The 15497-nt window shown below is 37.2% G+C and overlaps 2 protein-coding genes across 5 annotated transcripts in view; one reads left to right on the top strand and one right to left on the bottom strand.

Moving 5' to 3' along the window:
- Positions 1 to 11243, bottom strand: part of LOC138332354 (uncharacterized) — a 39443-nt gene extending 28200 nt beyond the window's left edge. For 2 of the 4 annotated variants that reach the window (XM_069280427.1, XM_069280431.1), the window contains exon 1: positions 11104 to 11242. The gene's annotated coding sequence lies outside the window, so the exon portion shown is untranslated. Of the gene's footprint in view, positions 1 to 11103 lie in introns of all 4 variants that reach the window. The other 2 variants (XM_069280430.1, XM_069280428.1) reach the window with 2 other exon arrangements.
- Positions 11113 to 14695, top strand: LOC138332355 (thioredoxin domain-containing protein 17-like). The gene is made up of 4 exons (XM_069280432.1): positions 11113 to 11251; positions 12258 to 12339; positions 12724 to 12805; positions 14178 to 14695. The coding sequence occupies exons 1-4, from the start codon at positions 11113 to 11115 to the stop codon at positions 14247 to 14249; spliced, it is 375 nt and encodes a 124-aa protein (XP_069136533.1). The 3' UTR covers positions 14250 to 14695.
- Positions 14696 to 15497: the final 802 nt, after the last annotated feature.

Raw genomic sequence — 15497 nt, 5'->3', positions numbered from 1 at the left:
TCACAATTTTTGTAAATGACCTTCTTTGTAAGACCTTTCCATCTATGAAAAGTATTTTATTCTATCATTTCGGGAATTTCATAACAAGATTTTTCAAGACCCCTTCCCAGGCGGAAACTAGAGACCCCAGGGTCACAAATTCTCACATATTTTGTAAAGGACCTTAAATCTTTCTATCTATGAAAAGCATTTGATTCTACCACATTTGTGAGTAGAGAATAAGATTTTTGAAATTTTAGTCAGTTTTACCTCTTTTGGCCCCTCCCACAGCCCCCTTGGGGTGTGGGGTGGGGACTATATAATTCATAATTTTGATTGGCCTTATGTCTTAAACGGTTTGTGCAAAATTTAATTGAAATTGCTTCCAAAGTTTTGGAGAAGAAGTTGAAAATGTAAATTGTTTATCGTCGCGCGACGGACGACGACGGACAAAGGGCGATTAGAATACATGTAGGTCACATGAGACTTCATCTCAGGTGACCTTAAAACCCACACAAATACTTATAAAGCACATACATCTGTATATAGACATTTAACACTGAAAAAAATGAACGCATACATGTAAACAGCGTGGGCAGATTTTCCAAAACCACCTTTTATTTAGAAACATTTTTTTTCAAACATTTAGAAACTTGAAACACTAAGTCATTTTCTTAGCATGTTTCCTTTGAAATGCAATAAGGACAAGGCAAAACAAAGCCTAGTGCAGACGTCCTGATGTTCATTCAGTAATGGATAGTGGATTGTGTTAAGTGAAGACCGAAAACAAAACAAAAAGATAAAAGGGTTAATTCATATTAATGTTATATTATCTTCTATAAGACTTGATTTATGCAGTACATGAGGATATCTCATTACAAGGTATTTGACTGATCGTTTGACTAAGAACACCCGATATGATGACCATCCATGACAGTGAGACATCCATACCGTTCTCTGATAATCTACCGAACCTGGGATCAAATGATTTTCAATTATATCACAAAATAATATTGAAATAGATATTTCAGTTCATAATATTAAAGACCTTTGTTTAGACAATAATTTAAACATAGAACGTTCATCATCATCTATGTCATGGATAAATCTCATTAAGGATTTTCATCCATAAAAAGTATTACCATTGTGACTTGTATCCATGATATTATTTTCTGTATTACCTGTCGTAGTGACCGACTACCTAACTTGATTACATAAAACTACATGTACCATAGTACACACACAACACATTCATTTCATATAGAATGGTACTAAAACCGGTCAAAGATACTCCGGACAAATCAAAATGAGCTTTGCTATAAGTGACATATCTGATAATCAATGTTCAAATGAGAATAATATTTTAAACAATTACCAGAAATACATCATCAGTAACACGCAGTTCATACTAATACTTTAGGTCTAGAGAAGAATATAGTCGCTAATTCGCGGGTAAGATACAGGTAAAATGTACCATATCCCAAAGTATCCCTCATTACAATGTATCGTTCCTAAGTATCCCTTATTATCGTCCCCTCCCTAAGTTTTCCTCATTATCTTTCCTGCCCTTAGTATCCCTCATTATCCTTCCCTCCATAATATCCCTCATAATGGTTCCTTCTCGAAGTATCCCTCATCATCCTTCCCTCCATAATATCCCTAATAATCGTTCCTTCTCGAAGTATCCCTCATTATCCTTCCCTCCATAATATCCCTCATAACCGTTCCTTCTCGAAGTATCCCTCATTATCCTTCCCTCCATAATATCCCTCATAATGGTTCCTTCTCGAAGTATCCCTCATTATCCTTCCCTCCATAATATCCCTAATAATCGTTCCTTCTCGAAGTATACCTCATTATCCTTCCCTCCAAAAATATCCCTCATAATCGTTCCTTCTCGAAGTATCCCTCATCATCCTTCCCTCCATAATATCCCTCATAACCGTTCCTTCTCGAAGTATCCATCATTATCGTTCCCTCCCTAAGAATCCTTCATTATCGTACCCTCCCTGAGTATCCCTCATTATCGTTCCCTCCCTAGGTATCCCTCATTATCGTTCCCTCTCGAAGTATCCCTCATTATCCTTCCCTCCATAATATCCCTCATAATCGTTCCTTCTCGAAGTATCCCTCATTATCCTTCCCTCCATAATATCCCTCATAATCCGTTCCTTCTCGAAGTATCCCTCATTATCCTTCCCTCCATAATATCACTAATAATCGTTCCTTCCCGAAGTATCCCTCATTATCCTTCCCTCCATAATATCCCTCATAACCGTTCCTTCTCGAAGTATCCATCATTATCGTTCCCTCCCTAAGAATCCTTCATTATCGTACCCTCCCTGAGTATCCCTCATTATCGTTCCCTCCCTAGGTATCCCTCATTATCGTTCCCTCCCTAAGTATCCCTCATTATCGCTCCCTCCCTTGGTATCCCTCGTTATCGTTCCCTCCCTTAGTATCCCTCATTATCGTTCCCTCCCAAAGTATCCCTCATTATCGTTCCCTCCTTTAGTAACCCTCATTATCGTTCCCTCCCTTAGTATCCCTCATTATCGTTCCCTCCCTTAGTATCCCTCATTATCGTTCCCTCCCTTAGTATCCCTCATTATCGTTCCCTCCCTTAGTATCCCTCATTATCGCTCCCTCCCTTAGTATCCCTCATTATCGTTCCTTCCCGAAGTATCCCTCATTATCGCTCCCTCCCTTAGTATCCCTCATTATCGCTCCCTCCCTTAGTATCCCTCATTATCGCTCCCTCCCTTAGTATCCCTCATTATCGTTCCTTCCCTTAGTATCCCTCATTATCGCTCCCTCCCTTAGTATCCCTCATTATCGCTCCCTCCCTTAGTATCCCTCATTATCGCTCCCTCCCTTAGTATCCCTCATTATCGTTCCTTCTCGAAGTATCCCTCATTATCGCTCCCTCCCTTAGTATCCCTCATTATCGCGTATCCCTCCGCTCCTCCCTTAGTATCCCTCATTATCGCTCCTTCCCTTAGTATCCCTCATTATCGCTTCCTCCCTTAGTATCCCTCATTATCGCTCCCTCCCTTAGTATCCCTCATTATCGCTCCTCCCTTAGTATCCCTCATTATCGTTCCCTCCCTTAGTATCCCTCATTATCGTTCCCTCCCTTAGAAGTATCCCTCATTATCGTCCCCTCCCTTAGTATCCCTCATTATCGCTCCCTCCCTTAGTATCCCTCATTTATTGTTCCCTCCCGAAGTATCCCTCATTATCGCTCCCTCCCTTAGTATCCCTCATTATCGTTCCCTCTCTTAGAAGTATCCCTCGTTATCGTTCCCTCTCTTAGAAGTATCCCTCATTATCGTTCCCTCCCTTAGTATCCCTCATTATCGCTCCCTCCCTTAGTATCCCTCATTATCGTTCCCTCCCTTAGTATCCCTCATTATCGTTCCCTCCCTTAGTATCCCTCATTATCGCTCCCTCCCTTAGTATCCCTCATTATCGTTCCCTCCCTTTCCCGAAGTATCCCTCATTATCGCTCCCTCCCTTAGTATCCCTCATTATCGCTCCCTCCCTTAGTATCCCTCATTATCGCTCCCTCCCTTAGTATCCCTCATTATCGTTCCCTCCCTTAGTATCCCTCATTATCGCTCCCTCCCTTAGTATCCCTCATTATCGTTCCCTCCCTTAGTATCCCTCATTATCGTTCCCTCCCTTAGTATCCCTCATTATCGTTCCCCTCCCTTAGTATCCCATTATCGTCCCTCCCTATTCCCTATTATCGCTCCCTCCCTTAGTATCCCTCATTATCGCTCCCTCCCTTAGTATCCCTCATTATCGCTCCCTCCCTTAGTATCCCTCATTATCGTTCCCTCCCTTAGAAGTATCCCTCTTATCGTTCCCTCCCTAGTATCCCTCATTATCGCTCCCTCCCTTAGTATCCCTCATTATCGCTCCCTCCCTTAGTATCCCTCATTATCGCTCCCTCCCTTAGTATCCCTCATTATCGTTCCCTCCCTTAGTATCCCTCTTATCGTTCCTCCGAAGTATCCCTCATTATCGCTCCCTCCCGAAGTATCCCTCGTTATCGTTCCTTCTCGAAGTATCCCTCATTATCGTTCCCTCCCTTAGTATCCCTCATTATCGCTCCCTCCCTTAGTATCCCTCATTATCGTTCCCTCTCTTAGAAGTATCCCTCTCTATCGTTTCCACCATAAGTATCCCATGTTATCGTCCCCCTCCCTTAGTATCCCTCATTATCGTTCCCTCCCTTAGTATCCCTCATTATCGCTCCCTCCCTTAGTATCCCTCATTATCGTCCTCCCTCCTTAGTATCCCTCATTATCGTTCCTCCCCATAAGTATCCCTTATCGTTCCCCTCCCTTAGTATCCCTCATTATCGCTCCCTCCCTAGTTACCTCATTATCGCTCCCTCCCTTAGTATATCCCTCATTATCGTTCCCTCCCTTAGTATCCCTCATTATCGCTCCCTCCCTTAGTATCCCTCATTATCGTTCCCTCTCTTAGAAGTATCCCTCATTATCGTTTCCCTCCCTTAGTATCCCTCTTATCGTATCCCTCCTTATAATCCCTCATCTCCCCTCTGTCCCTCATTATCGTCCCTCCCTAGTATCCCAATTATCGTTCCCTCCCTTAGTATCCCTCATTATCGCTCCCTCCCTTAGTATCCCTCATTATCGTTCCCTCTCTTAGAAGTATCCCTCTTATCGTTCCTCCCTTAGTATCCCATTATCGTTCCCCTCCCTTAGTATCCCAATTATCGTTCCCTCCCTTAGTATCCCTCATTATCGCTCCCTCCCTTAGTATCCCTCATTATCGCTCCCTCCCTTAGTATCCCTCGTTATCGTTCCCTTTCTTAGAAGTATCCCTCTCTATCGTTTCCCTCCCTTAAGTATCCCATCATTATCGTCCCCTCCCTTAGTATTCCCAATTATCGTTCCCCTCCCTTAGTATCCCTCATTATCGCTCCCCTCCCTTAGTATCCCTCATTATCGCTCCCTCCCTTAGTATCCCTCGTTATCGCTCCCTCTCTTAGAAGTATCCCTCATTATCGCTCCCTCCCTTAGTATCCCTCATTATCGTTCCCTCCCTTAGTATCCCTCATTATCGCTCCCTCCCTTAGTATCCCTCATTATCGTTCCCTCTCTTAGAAGTATCCCTCATTATCGTTCCCACCCATAAGTATCCCATGCTATCTTCCCCTCCCTTAGGTATTCCCATTATCGTTCCCTCCCTTAGTATCCCTCGTTATCGTTCCCTCCTTTAGTATCCCTCGTTATCGTTCCCTTTCTTAGAAGTATCCCTCTCTATCGTTTCCACCATTAAGTATCCCATGCTATCTTCCCCCTCCCTAGGTATTCCTCAAATATCGTTCCTCGTATCCCTCATTATCGTTCCCTCCCTTAGTATCCCTCATTATCGTTCCCTCCCTTAGTATCCCTCATTATCGCTCCCTCCCTTAGTATCCCTCATTATCGTTCCCTCTCTTAGAAGTATCCCTCTCTATCGTTTCCACCATAAGTATCCCATGCTATCTTCCCCTCCCTAGGTATTCCCAATTATCTTTCCCTCCCTTAGGTTTTAACAGATTGTGTCCCTACAATGTAATACTACATTAAACTGATGTGTATCTACACTGTGCAACAATATGCACACATGCTATTTATTCAGTATTTGAAGCGATTTGATGAATAGTTTAACATGTCTCATTGATACTATTATTTAACTATATCTTCTGATATGTTGGCTGACACACGTTTCACAGCCCTCCGTAAAGCTGTTTATCTACTTTAAGGGCAGTAAGGGTAAATTGCTGTGGCTGAGAAAACTTTAATGAGCTAGCCGATTACGTGGTACCAACGCGTCATCCGTTTCACCATGCTCTGCTGTCTGCTGTAGATACTGTATATCTATAGAGAGTCTTCTAGTATTTTTTTTTTAAATATCTGCAGTTGAAAGCAATAACAGTGACATCCCTGTTTTGGGTTTTGTTCCGGTTATTATCCCATACCAGTTTGACCTGGCCTTTGATGAACACTGTTAATTCTCTCTCTACGGAAAAGGGGGATAACATCGCCAGATGTTTCAGATGCTGATCAAGAAAACCAAGAAGGTAATCAAGAGGATCGGTTGACAAACAAAGCATGGTTTGTAATACAACTGTTATTATTTTAATTTATTGGCATTAAATATAGATGTGGATGCCTTCATGGGTATTCATCAGATAATTTCTTTTTAATAAGTGAATATAATCTGTAATATATCTTACATGATTCAATATTTTACATTAAAATCATCCACTGAGAACAATTAATTTCTCCTTTTCTTACATTATAAATGCATTAACCTAAATGCATTTGTATGATTGATATCAGTGACTTACGACTTATATAATTACTACACTAATTTTACATACCTACACTTTACAAATACATGTATCTCAATAAAATCTCTTTTTGTAATCAACATCAATGACAACAATATGCAATACACTTCATTACTATGTCAATAAACAATTGGAGAATTCAGTAAACAAGGATTATATTCTTAACAACTGAGGAATGTATAATAATGACATTGGTTACTACCGTGAGACAAAGCTAATTGCATGTTCAATTACCAAAAGTTTTATTTTTTTTAATTTTCAACAGGTGTTAATGTTGTTTCTATGATCCAATGGTTACGGACTCGGAATCTACGTTCTACTATGTGAGATATATGATGTCAATTCCATAGTTTTCAATAAAAAACATCTCTGTAAATTGTTGATATTGTTATTAATTTTACCTATTGATATATTTATTATTAACGAAATGTAACTTTTGTTGCAATATTTATATACATTACATCAATCCTCTTCTCGATATAATGTAATTATATGACTATACAGCCAGATACTATTACTGATATTATGCAATTATTTATTTAATAATGTGTACTGTAGCATTTGTAACAGTTATTAAGTAGCAGGCATTGGTGATGATAAATTGTCCTTAAGTTATTACAAGCAAACACACATTTCAAACACAAACATCCCATGTATAATGTTTACTAACAAACAGGGCTGAGGAATTTTAATGTAAATGTACAGGTCATAGATAATAGATCACCTTTTCAAACATGAATTAAATTGACCCTGAAATAATTTAATTAAAACCCCATTCACACAAATGATGATTTTCTGTCAGCTCAAACTTGACATTTATGTAATGCTACCATGTATTTTGAATACTCTTCTTCTTTGGAAAGCGCAAGAACTTGTTTTAAAAAACAAGAGGCCCAAGGGCCTTAACGGTCATCTGACTACCTTGGCAATAGCTGTATAGGAAATTAATTAGATATGGTGTCATGGTTAAAAAATAAAAACACTTGGTCATGACCATGTAAGGATCATTTAATGCAAGTTTCAGTCAAACTGCATGGATAGAACTTCAAGGAGTTCAAAATGTGTTTTCAAGATGGCGGCTTTGGTGGTCATCTTGGTTTTCGGGTCAACCCGACAAATAACAACACTTTGTTGGGACAATGTCAGTATCCTTAAAATTATTCAGACAAGTTCCAGCAAAATCACACTGGTAGAACTTGAGAATAAGTTCAAACTATATTTTCAAGATGGCGGGAGTGGTGTCCATCTTGGATTTCAGATCAACATAAGATATAAAAGCAGTTGGTCAAGACCATGACAAGGATCATTTCATGCAAGTATCAGCTAAATCACACTGGCAGAATTTGAGAAGAAGTTCAAAATTCAAGATTTTAGAATATTTGACCCCCCTGACCTTGATAGTTGGTCAAGGTCATTCATTTACATAACATTGGTAACCCTTCATCCCAGCATGGCACAGGCCAAATATGAGTACTCTGGGCTTTATGGTTAGTTAGAAGAAGTCGTTCAAATATTTCAGCCTTTTTGACCCCTGTGACCTTGAAAGTAGGTCAAGGTCATTATTTTTAACAACTTTGGTAGCCATTCATCCCCGCATACTACAGGCCAAATATGAGTACTCTGGGCCTTATGGTTATTGAGAAGAAGTCATTCAAAGATTTTAGCCTATTTGACCCTTGTGATCTTGACAGCAGGTCAAGGTCATTCATTTTCATACTTTTGGTAGCCCTTTTTCCCCCACATGGTACAGGCCAGATATGAGTACTCTGGGCCTTATGGTTATTGAGGAGAAGTCGTTGAAAGATTTTAGCCTATTTGTCCCCTGTGACCTTGAAAATAGGTCAAGGTCATTTATTTTCACAACTGTAGTAGCTCTTCATCCCAGCATGCTACAGACCAAATATGAGTACTCTGGGCCTTATGGTTATTGAGAAAAAGTCGTTCAAAGATTTTAGCCTATTTGACCCATGTGACCTTGAAAAATAGGTCAAGGTCATTTATTTTCACAACTGTGGTAGCCCTTCATCCCAGCATGCAACAGGCCAAATATGAGTACTCTAGGCCTTATGGTTATTGAGAAGAAGTCGTTCAAAGATTTTAGCCTATTTGACCCTTGTGACCTTGAAAGTAGGTCAAGGTCATTAATCTTCACAACTTTGGTAGCCCTTCATCCCAGCATGCTACAGGCCAAATATGAGTACTCTGGGCCTTATGGTTATTGAGAAGAAGTCGTTTAAATGAAAAGTTTACGCACGGCGCACGGCGCACAGCGGACGGCGGACGCCGACGGACGGTGCATGATGACTATAGGTCATCCTGACCCTTCGGGTCAGATGACCTAAAAACTTACTTTATTTTAACTTATTTTATTTCTGTGATTGTCATATCAGCCATAAGCAGCACATTGCACCACACTGAATTATATAATAACAGCCTGTAATTATTTCATGTGAAACACAGGATCCCAGATAACATGCCAATGTTGGCCCGATGTTGGGTAATGGTCGTACGGTCGGGTGACCGCTGGCAGTCGGTGTACTATCAATGGCCCAATGTTGGCCCGATGAAGTACGACCAACGGTTGGGATGATAAAGTTGGCCCATTATTGGTCCGATGTTGTACGCCCAATGGTTGGGCTGCTTACATTGGTAAAATGTTGGCCCATTATTGGCAAATTGGCCGATTCCCAATACAGTTTCATCAGGCCAATGCGACGTGTGACAGAAAAAAACTTTCAATAAAATAATGAAACAATGTTATGTACTACACACAGTTACCAGAATTTCTCTAATGACCGTGAGTTGTTTTAAATGGTTTGTACCGTAAATAATGTAAAAAAAAAAACACACTTTTTTTCTTTATTTCCTAGGCCTATTTTATTTTTTGTCTGTGTGTATCTGCGAGATTCATTGCTTGAATTAAAATTTTTGCATATTTGACTCGGTCTTCTGGTCATATTTATACCATTACGTGTACAAGGATTTACAGGTAAGTCTAAATTTCCGCTGGCGGGCACTATCAATGATCCACATCTGCTATGAGTCACGTGACCATTCCCGCCAAGACCATCCCCATCTATTTGTATCTGGACCACACTCTATAGCTAGTTGACCAGGAGCTGACCAGCACACATGAATTCATTTTGAGTTTTGCTGACATATAGGAAGAATTACTTCAAGACCACATCAAAATTGTAAGTAGAGTTACTTTTGTTATAATATACTAGTTAATGATCAATAATAATGATATCATATCTGTTTTAACGTTGTGGTGATGTACAGATTGTTTGGTGTATGTTTATAGTTCCATTAAAGCTAAACCTTTGCCAATTTATCAGTATTATTACACATGCCAAAAACATATTTCACAAAATTTGTGATCAGGTTGAAAGTGGTACATGTAGATGTAGATAATTAACATGTTATGAAACATGTGCATAATGTACATGCAACAACGAAATATATTATTTTTGAAAGGCTGGGAACGTCCTACTTAAAAATTCGGGTGGTTAACAATTACGCTGATTAGGTAGTGGGCGGAAAGTATACTTCAAGTGCATAGTGACCAGCCTCTGCTGCTGCATGTAAACATTACTACATGTGTCTAAACCACATGGTCAGTGTACGCATACACTGTAGATGGCGAGAAAAGATTAAGTTGAATAACATAAGAACATTATTTCATAAGTAGTATGTTATTTGTCTGATATGAGTTTGAAAGTTCTAATAACATTTTACAGCATTAGAGCAAATTTAAAATTATACATCAGTACAGAAAATTCCTTTTGAATTATAATTAATGTTGCTATAATCAGGCTGTTTACGATCAAGCCTACTTTAGATAAGCAACTTAACAAGTGAAGAGTTATATAATTATATACAAGATTACAATTTTGAATACATAATCACACTCCCTTCACAACATTCCTCTGTAACATGAAACTAAAATCACACATCCCTTATTTCTTTTCCGTCCATATCCTAAACACTGACTACTAGTCTCCCTCCAGGCACTTGGTAAGAAGGTTATTGATAACAAAACTATAGCATCACCTGATTGTGGTGGAAATTCCAAAAGTATGTGCAAATTTTGCTGCTTGGATATAGATAGTACACCCAATTTATAAGTATTCAAAACATCTTTCTTATTTTTTTCATGATTTAGGAGAATGTTGAAAAAAAAATCCTGTTGTAAATCATGCAGAGAGAGGACTAAATCAAAGTCAAGATGAGCGATTATGATTCGGAATACTTTGATAAAAATCTTAAACATCGCTAGGTGGGTCCCACTAAACAAGCCGAAGTTAGCCGACATTGTAACGTCGTTGCCGAGAACGTCATGTGACTACCGTTTACTACGTAACGTCTGTCCGAACTCTTCCGAAAACGGGTCATGAACTTTCCGACTTCCGTTCGGTAATAATCGTAACTTCTATGGCTGTACTAAAGTTATTTAAAAAATCATTACCTTTAATACATCATTAATTTCAACTATCTACAAATATAGACAACTTATCATCACTTTTTGTGTCACAAACACAAAAACAACATCTTTTGGACATAAATGATTTATCGTCATTTTATGCAATAAATGTAACATTTTATGGTAATAATCCCATTGTACCAAACTATTTAATATACTAAAGTCCGGATAGCTATTTTCCGTGTTTTTAGTCGGTTTAGGCAGTACCGGAAGTAGCTATCAGTGGGAGTGTATTGTCAATATAACAGCGAAAGCCACTACTTACATTTTAACGATGGTGCTGAAGGAACACGTCGAGGGATTCGCAGATTTTGAGAAAAAAGCAGAAGAATACAAGGACAAACAGATATTCGTCTTGTTTTCTGGTTCCGTTGACGCAGAAGGCAAAAACTGGTGTCCCGATTGTGTAGCAGGTTGGTAACCGGTGCTTTCCAAGGGAGATTACTCTCATTGAAAAACTCCCATAATTCTACTTTCGGTTTGACTCATTTAAAATTATCAGAAACCCTATTTCGTTATTTGTCTTGGATTCCTCAGATTCTCGTTTTTAAACGATTCGTTGTATTTCACAATATATTTCACGTCCTTCACATCATAAATAAATGTCATGGACATGCCAGTTAGTTCATACTGTATAGATTAAAAGTAAATTATTACTGTGGCATTTAACATAAAGCACATGCATTAGTTAATTTAATTTAATTTATTAAAACGGTCATCACATGAGACTTAATCTATCATGTGACTGAAGGCAAGGCCTTAAAGGGCGCAACCAGATGTTTCAGTAAACCATTAATTATGCAATGTTAAAAAGTCCAATTTATGGAAATAATTGAGCCGAATTTTCTCTTTATTTTTTATTCATATATTCACACTCAGTCCTTGTCCCCAAACCCCTATTTGAGAAGGAAATCCACATTTTATTTCTGTAACAGATATTCCGTTTTTAGTCAGCTTATTATATTGAAAGTGGTCTTTCACTTGAACGCTTGCAATCAAAGAGCAATAGCACCAGACTTCTGACGGATGAAGATTATGTTTTTCGGATCTTAAAACCGTTTGAACCGCTTGATTACATAATGAGCTGACTTCAAAGCATCGCATTCACGCTGATTGGAATTTTTACAGTGGGTAAAACAATAGCGGCCGCAAACTGAAGCTGTCAGTGAGTTGGATTGAATTTGAAAGATTGTGTGTTTTCTTATATTTTCATGTGTGTGTTACATTAGAAGTGCTTCGCACTTTGTGCCCTGTGCACGAAGGGCTGCGCCCATATAAGACATGTACATTATAAAAAAAGTATGAACTCTAGCTACGTTACGCTGCAATACAGTATCGAAATCGAGCGGAATTACAAGTCTAATTTTGATTATATTGGTATTAATTGGCCTTATTAAAATTTATCATTGGTACATGTAGCTGATCCAGTCATCACAAAGAATGTTTCTAACATCCCAGATGAGGCAGTGTTCATCCATTGTGGAGTCGGAGGTCGTGATTAGTAAGTATAGTATAAATAATTTATACTTACATTTTTAACATTTTGGGAATCTTAGTTAACATTAGTAAATACTATGAAAAAAAATCCCTAAAGTAAAAAGGATAGAATTGTAAAAGGTGTTTGTTCATTTGTATGACTAATTGTAACAATTTCCAATATTGTTTAACATTTAGAGATTGCAAGTCGATGGCTAATTGATAATAAGTTGTCTAAAATATTTTAGAACTTGTATAATAATAAAGGGTCATAGACATTTTTTATCATCAACCGTTTTATTCTCTCGATGATTTTATACTTTATTTTCTATTACCTTATATCAATGAAGCCTGTGACTAAATTATAACAAATTAATTAATTCACATTATACACTCTTTGTAACTGCAGCTGGAAAGATAAGAATAACGATTTCAGAACAAGCCCAAAGTTGAAACTGAAGAGTGTTCCTACTCTGATGAATCTTGCACAGGTAAACAAATATTCACACGATGATATGATTTATAGTATACATTCATACAGAGTATTTTAGAAAACATGTCCTGATTTGGATGCTTAATAATGCCTGTATTCAGAATAGTACAAATTAATTTAAATTGTAGATCGGTCAAACATGGTATTACACATATGGTTCATATGATAAACTTAAGAAGCTTATGACATTTCGTAATTTCAAATTATCTGTCATGCTCTAAAATGTTAAACTTATAGATGACTGTTACAATATATTAAATATTTTAAAAGTTTTAAATGGCATCTTATTATCTATCCTTGATACTCAAGGGGTTCCGATCACTTACAATCTCTACACCCCTGGACTATATCATAGTAAAAATGAAGGCAACAGAACAGATCAGGTAATTTCGTTCTTTGATGAATATCAAAATAGCCGTATTATATAACAGAGATAGTTGATGGTTGTAGAGATTTTAAGTGATCGGAACCCCTGGTGTATGGAGAAGGCTTATAAGCTGCTGTACTTTACCAATCAAGACTTATAACAGAGCATTGTGATTAGTAACTTAAAAGTATAAGTAATTGACCACTAATTAATTATGTATTTATTATGAGCATCAAATAAATCTGAGAAAGGAATATATAAGTTGTACATTAAGATACTTGAGTTTGGTATTAACCCAAACCTGATAACCTATACAACATTTACAAATAAATCATATTGATTAAGGCAGCAAAGTGCAGGTTTTAGATACAATTGTCTTTAAGGAGCCAGTCTGTTTTGTACAAATATATTAATTTTCAATTCCAGTGTTTAAATGAGTGTTGATATACAATATATATAGCAGCACTTATTTTCATGGTTTAGAGTTTGAAAGTACAGAAAAAACACTATTTCATGTGTAGAAATATATGTGGTAAGAAACATTGATTCAAATATTGCAGAAAACAAATTTAGTTTTTTGTATTTTCGTGGTTTAGCAGCACCCGTAAGAAAAACCAGGTGTCTACACAACAAATATTTAGTGTTATACAGTACACATTTTTCATCTATATAAAAATCAAACATCAGGGCCCAGTTGTTCAAAAGGTGATTAAGTTAATCACAGTTTAACAACAATTTTCAAATCAAGATAAAATAATTTCTGGTAATACAAATTTTACAAAATTTTAAATGTATCTGAAGAACTCCATTCTTTACTTACTTAATGAGTTTAGTGAAGATATGATCGCGAATATTGCAGTAATAAGAAATGAAAATTTCACTAATCATGTGATTAAGCTAACCATGCTTTGAACAACCGGGCCGTGATTATACAATAAACAGTAGTATGTAAATTGTATAATCCAATATTGTAATTAAACAAATACATGTTTATATATTTCAGCCAAACAACAGACTTGAAGAGGGACAATGTGCTGATGAGAGTTTGGTGAATATGCTTTTCCAGGATGACTGATGAAACATTTCATGTCAACACAACACTGTACCATCTTTGTTGTTGGGGATATCTTGTTAATTTTGCTTTTCCAGGATGACTGATTAAAGTTATATGTGCCGTAACTGGGCGATAATTTTGACATGCTATTTTTTCATTATTAATTTATTAAAAACCATAAGGTTTGATGAATAAAGCTGTAAAAACCATTCAAATGTCTTCAGATGACTTATAAGCGTTAGTTATAACACGGGAATTTTGTACTGAAAAATTGTTGTTTTTATGCCTTAAATATGTTTAAATGAAAACATACCTGCAGAAGTCACTTTATAATTACTAAAAACATTGTAAAAATGTGTAATGAAATTGTAGACCACAAGTTGGCTTCATGGTCTCACCTTATGTACTCATTTCACTTCACTATTGATGTAAATAAATGATTTTTGGCAGTACTGCCAAAAATAATTTTCAGCAGTACTGCCAAAAATCCAAAAATAAAATTAAAACCTATGCATTGAAAGCACTGTAATTTTCAAAAAGTTGGTAATTTTTGGTGATGAATAATATATTAAAAGCTCATCTTGATTCGTGAGTATGAAAAATACGGCACATATAACTTTAAACATTTCATGTCAACACAACACTGTACCATCTTTGTTGTTGGGGACATCTTGTTAATTTTGCTTTTCCGCTTTAAAGCTTGAAACAATTGACCACATCATATGCACTTGTACAGGTTGTAAACTCTCTGTATTGATGCATAAATATTAATCTCTGATAATATGTTGGTGCATTTTAATTTTCTAGTCTTCATAGTATCTACATGTATTATGTGTTGTTGTTAGTCTCTGTTTCATCCTTGAAGCTTCACATTATGAAAAATTACAAAGCTTTGGTAGATTATCAACTTAGATACTGTAATTCTGCTGGGTTTTTTAAGCTTTGGTTAGGAAAGGGAATTTTCAAAAAAGTTTAAAAAAAAAAAAAAAAAAAAAGGTACAAGCACGCATTGGCTTGCAGATGTACATAGTACATGTATCACAGAGGTTGTAACAATGGTTGTATGATATTCTTTCAGTATGGTGGTTAAGAGTTATAGCTTCTAATAATTTCATCTGCTTTGATATGTGTCAACATGATGATAGAATACTTAATTCTCCAGATAGATGGGCGTGCACGATAGAATACTTAATTCCCCAGATAGATGGGCGTGCACGATAGAATACTTAATTCCCCAGATAGATGGGCGTGCACGATAGAATACTTAAT

The sequence above is a fragment of the Argopecten irradians genome, chromosome 9, assembly GCF_041381155.1.
Source record: "Argopecten irradians isolate NY chromosome 9, Ai_NY, whole genome shotgun sequence".
In the NCBI taxonomy this organism is placed as follows: domain Eukaryota; kingdom Metazoa; phylum Mollusca; class Bivalvia; order Pectinida; family Pectinidae; genus Argopecten; species Argopecten irradians.
Note: the sequence above shows the minus strand (reverse complement) of the source record. Positions and strands in the feature narration are given on the sequence as shown.

Excerpts from the sequence above, each read along its gene's own strand:
- LOC138332355 (XM_069280432.1), top strand. The coding sequence starts at position 11,113 with ATGGTGCTGAAGGAACACGTCGAGGGATTCGCAGATTTTGAGAAAAAA. Across the intron at positions 12,340-12,723 it reads GGAGTCGGAGGTCGTGATTA|CTGGAAAGATAAGAATAACG; the intron begins GTAAGTATAGTA and ends TTGTAACTGCAG. Across the intron at positions 12,806-14,177 it reads CTCTGATGAATCTTGCACAG|CCAAACAACAGACTTGAAGA; the intron begins GTAAACAAATAT and ends TATATATTTCAG.